Source organism: Limulus polyphemus, unplaced genomic scaffold (assembly GCF_000517525.1).
Source record: "Limulus polyphemus unplaced genomic scaffold, Limulus_polyphemus-2.1.2 Scaffold2522, whole genome shotgun sequence".
NCBI lineage: Eukaryota > Metazoa > Arthropoda > Merostomata > Xiphosura > Limulidae > Limulus > Limulus polyphemus.
In genome coordinates this window covers 124,041-129,744 of record NW_013668132.1, presented here as the reverse complement: position 1 = coordinate 129,744, position 5,704 = coordinate 124,041, and the positions used below count along the sequence as shown (strand labels likewise).

The 5,704-nt window shown below is 31.0% G+C and overlaps 1 protein-coding gene across 1 annotated transcript in view; it reads right to left on the bottom strand.

Moving 5' to 3' along the window:
• Positions 1-1,164: 1,164 nt before the first annotated feature.
• Positions 1,165-5,704, bottom strand: part of LOC106467189 (target of EGR1 protein 1-like) — a 9,195-nt gene continuing 4,655 nt past the window's right edge. The window contains exons 3-7 of the mRNA XM_013927511.2: positions 4,964-5,131; positions 4,452-4,599; positions 3,848-4,107; positions 2,849-3,011; positions 1,165-1,869 (exon numbers count right to left, since the gene is read on the bottom strand). Of these exons, the coding sequence (XP_013782965.1) occupies positions 1,360-1,869; positions 2,849-3,011; positions 3,848-4,107; positions 4,452-4,599; positions 4,964-5,131 (1,249 nt within the window). The 3' untranslated portion in view covers positions 1,165-1,359. The remainder of the gene's footprint in view (positions 1,870-2,848; positions 3,012-3,847; positions 4,108-4,451; positions 4,600-4,963; positions 5,132-5,704) is intronic.

Below are 5,704 nucleotides of genomic sequence, written 5' to 3'. Positions count from 1 at the left end.
AAGAACACAATGTTGTTCCAGGAAGATAGAGCACCATGTCACACTGCTAGAAACACCCAAAAGTGGCAGGAAGAAAATAGTATCCTGAAGTTTCCCTGGCCGAGCCAATCTCCTGACATGAACCCCATCGAAAACCTCTGGGCCATACTCGACCGGCAAGTCAAGAAACAACAACAACAAGAAAAAACCAACTTCGAGAAGCGATCTACTCCAAGTTTTGAAGCAAGAGTGGGCGAAAATCCCACAGTCTAAAATTGACGAGATGATTCTCACGATGCCCCAAAGGATCAACGAACTCCACAAAGCAAAAGGAAGATCTACTAGATATTAATTAAATTATAAATATATCAATTCATGTGAATATGACTGAAAATTTAATTTTTTCTGAAAAGGTGGTGTCTATTTACTTGTGACCATGCTGTGTACTGAGACAGTTGAATTGATCTTGTCTTATACAGTTACACTAACTATTTAATAGCATTATTTTGAATGTACAGCTAATTTACAGGGTTAGATAAAACTTGATGTATTGGTTGCCTCTAATATGTTCATTTTAATTATTAATTATCATTATTAAACATAAATATTGCATACGTAATTAAATACTTAAATGCTTTTATCAGAAAGCCACACAAAGAGCTATTTATGCTAAACTTACTGCATGTATAGAACCCTGTATTTTCAAGTTACAAATATGGGTGACACCAGCCTCTTCTCAATGAGGGGTGGGAGGTGGGCTAGACAAAACACTGAGGGACTACACTCTACATCTTATGGGCACAGATATTATAGTATTTAAGAAGTGAACCAGCGTTAACAGTAAGCAATGATTATTGGGTGTAGGGGCTACAGGGCAGGCTTATGCACATTTGGGGATAGCTTGAGCCCCATCAAGCCCCTATTACTGCTACCCTGGTTATAATCCTTCAAGTCTACCACTGAGCAATAAGGGTTCACCCCTTAAACAAAAACCAGAAGATTATTAATGAGAAAGAAAAAAATAAATGTATTCTGCAACAACCAGCAACTTTGTTTTACTTGATGTCTCTGTACCTAACATTAAACTAATATTATAACTGTGTCACACAACAAAGAGAAAATATTCTTTTGATAAGAAAAAGGAGAAAGTTCTAAGAATTCCTAAAGAGAATACCTTATTTAAACAAATAATGTTTATTTAAAATACATATGATACATAACATGAAAGACTTCGTATCCTCTTTCCTGTTTTTCAGAGTTTTCTACTATATTATTCTTTTTTTTTTCACAAGACTGCAAACGTTTAAGAAGATATAATGTAAAATTCTGCAAAATCCCATTTGAATAAAATGATTTATTTCACTGGGCGTGTTTCAGTGTTCATTCTTTTCCCATAACAGAAGATAACTTCTCTCTGTGTGAAACGCTAACTTTTGCAAAGTTACTTGGAACAATATTTAGTGGCATATCTTTTCCAGTTAGGTAGATCTTATTTACCAAGTCCTCCACTCCGACTCGTGTGGCACACAAAATACTATCACTAGACATTTTTGACATGTAACTCAGAAGGTACGTAGCAAGAGTAAATCCTGTCATGAAAGAATCAAATCCAGCTCTGTGGATGCCAGTTGTCTTGAGTAATGGTTTCTCCAACTCTGTGTCTAATATGGGAGTATTGATCGTATCCTTCATTTCTTTATCATTACCTTCATGTACGTCTGTATCCATTGTAATGCTGGTACTTGTTTTGAGAGATGGAGATTTGTTCTCTCCGTTGCGTTTTCTTCTTCTCTTTTTGTTTTTCTTAGATTTTTTACCCTCGGCATCCAGAATATCATCAATGTTATGCGAATCAGGGCAGTTTTGGCCCTGGCTACACCAACCATGGCTCTGAATAAAACAAAATATGACAAAAAGTTTTGAAGCAAGTACTACAGTACTTTAATGTTGTTATATCTTTTGTATAATAATAACCATCTGTTAGTAGACAAACTGTTAAACTAACTAGAAAAAAAAGAGTACTAGCTCATTCAGATGCTTTTAACTTTCAATTAATATGTATAAATAGTTGTATAAATTATGTAATAGCATTCCAGCAGAATAATTTATCATTACTGCCTTATTTTACCTGAATATACAAATACAATATATCGTAATTTATAGCTATAAGTACCTTATTTTAGATGAACATAAAAATACAACACATCATAATTTATAGCTATAAGTACCTTATTTAAGACGAACATACAAATACAACACATCATAATTTATAGCTATAAGTACCTTATTTTAGATGAACATACAAATACAACACATCATAATTTATAGCTATAAGTACCTTATTTAAGATGAACATACAAATACAATACATCGTAATTTATAGCTATAAGTACCTTATTTTAGATGAACATACAAATACAACACATAATTTATAGCTATAAGTACCTTATTTTAGATGAACATACAAATACAACACATCATAATTTATAGCTATAAGTACCTTATTTTTAGATGAAATACATGGATAAAATGTACCAGAAGAAATGGCTATTTTTATAAATTAGTTTGGACAATTCACAGATAAAAAAGCACATAGACTGTTACAAAAAACATATCAAAATCTGTTACAACAAAAATACAATAAAGTATTTTATAATGAACCAATAAGGTGTGAAAATCTCAGCATAAAACACTTAATAATGAATCAACAGTGTGAAACTTGCAGAATGAAGTATTTTATAATCAGCCAATAAGAAGTGAAACTTTCAGCATAAAGCAATTAATTAGAGAAAAATATTACAGCCACAAATGTTTTAAATATTAGTAACTTTGATAGCTCTACACAACTTATACAAAAAATGATACATACAGCAAAGTTCTTGCAGACCTTGGATTTGTTCTCTATTTCTTTTCCCCGTAGGAAAACCTGACAATCTCGATACTCGACACACAGAGGCAAATTCTTGTACTCCAGAAACTCTAAATCAACATATGGTTTTCCACTCTCCATCTTGTCAATGTTGTCTCGCTGTCTACAAGAGTCCAGAATGTATACAAGAAATCTGCTAACATTGAATCCTATTAAATCAGCATTAATTTATAGTAGTACTCATCGTTCCAGTTAAAGTTGTACTTGACAATATTGTTTATTATCAAATTAAGTTGTACTTGACAATATTGTTTATTATCAAATTAAGTTGTACTTGACAATATTGTTTATTATCAAATTAAGTTGTACTTGATGATATAGTTTATTATCAAATTAAGTTGTACTTGACAATATTGTTTATTATCAAATTAAGTTGTACTTGACAATATTGTTTATTATCAAATTAAGTTGTACTTGATGATATAGTTTATTATCAAATTAAGTTGTACTTGACAGTATTGTTTATTATCAAATTAAGTTGTACTTGATGATATAGTTTATTATCAAATTACTAGTTAAGTCAGTTGATACTAGATTGAAATTTGATCATACATACGTTTTTCATCAATATTAAAAGTATATCGTAAAAGCTGGAAAATGTGCAATTAAAGCAACAAACATGTTTCCTAGTACCATTGGAATTCTTTCCATTAAAAATCACCAGTTTAAAGTTTTTCCATTAACAATCAGAACAATTTATAGTTTCTAGTGTAACACTAGAATTGTTATAAGTTAAAGCTAAACTGTTGTCTCACCGTCTTAAAAATTAAACATATATCCTAAATTGGCAAATCATATTTTTCGGAAGTTTGAAATAAATGGACATTTTTATGACAAAAAGTAAGTTCTGTTCTTTAACCAGCTCAATGGTCCATCGTATTTTATCCTTCAATAAATGTCTCAGACCATCAACACTCATCCTCTGCATTTTCAACTAACCTCTTACGGAAAATGTATTCCAAGTACGAGGCAGGAAGTCGAGCATGGAAATCCGTAATGTATTTGGTGTCATAAACACCTTCCGGAAAAATCTCAGCAACATTAGCTATAAAAGTGGAAATATTGGCAGGAACGGCACAATAGAAGCTGTGGTATAAAAACACGAGATCAACCAATCCATTATGTAGGACAACTGGTCGATTACTTCTGACAAGTTCTGAAAACAGCTCACGCAACGACAACTCCTTGGATGTGCCTGGCTTATAAGTTAATAAAAAAACAAGTAGTACAGTAAAATTATGCAAAAGTAAAATATTATTTCTTCATGACAACTGAAATTATGAGCAAAAGTGTGTGGAATGAAAGTTATTCTTAATTCAGCCCATGGATCTGCATCACATCTGAAGTATTTCACTTGATTATCTATTGTAATGCAATATAATATGTTAACATTAAATGCTCATAAGATACTGCATTGTTTAGTCAAGGATTAACACTATTTAAAAGTGAAAGTAAACATACTTTTACAAAGATTTGCTAGTAACTTATAGACCAAGTAATTAAAAACACTCAGAAAAGTATATGTAAAAAAACGTTTACTTACTTTGTCATCACCTCGATAATATGGTAGTCCCAACGAATACTGACGATTAAAATCAAAACCGTGATCTACCAAGAATTTCAGAGAGTCAGGCTCTACAGTGTAGTCTTCACTACACAGGACTAGGATATTAAATGTCTGGACAAGAAATCTGAGCAAAAAAAAACACATTAATACATAATACATTAAAAATATGGTACATATTTATAATATTTACAATGAAGATATTTTGTGAGAATTCTTTTAGTTGTTAAATGTATATTTTTTTCTTGTTAGATGTTGCCTTTTTTGAGTTTCATCTCTAGGAGTATACTCTCTAAATATATCATATCAATCTGTATACAAACACAGTATAATAACCTGTAAACTTAGTTTCAAACCTACTCAAAATACATGAAGCAACACTATATACATACACAGTATAACCACCTATAAACTTATATTCAAACCTACTCTAAATACATCAACTAACATTATATACATACACAGTATAACCACCTGTAAATGGAACAAACCTAAACGATTTTTCAAAATTATTTTTACTACATTCTTCTCCATTACAATGTTCCTGGTTTTTAGATGTATCATCATTGGTACTAAGACGGAAGCAAGACAGTCCAAGTGATATTATGGCTCGACTACTAACAGCCTCGGCAATAGCTTTGTAACGATCTTCAATACATCTAAAATGGAAAAAAAAATTCATCATTACATTTATCTATTCTTTCTTAAGATGAAACAAAAAATACATAAAACTATTATAAAGGCAGATAACAATATTAGGTCCAAGTCAGTCAATAGATTTCAGCTTAAAAGGGTTGTTGTAAAAGCTGAAATTAATAAGAATAGTGATCATAGTTATCATGTATATAATTCAAAAAATAAAACATTAATAAGGAATTAATGTACACACTACATACCCCTGCTGATATAAACATTTAGTTTTCACTCCACATGGTTCTGAACATAGCACGAGGAATGTGAATTAATACACATGATAGATACCCCTGCTGATATGATGGTCTACACAGATGTTTTTTTTATACTAGTAAAGAAAAACTTTTCAATAATAGAAGTAAATATATGGTTGGCTAATACCAATCCTTCAAAATAGTAGGGATGGTACTTACAACATTGTTACATAACAGCACAGGCTAATAGTGTAGTAGAATGTTAACAGACAGAAATAGAATAAATGAAACTCAACAGTGATTGAATAGCTATATATATATATATAGCTATATAGTTAACTTCTT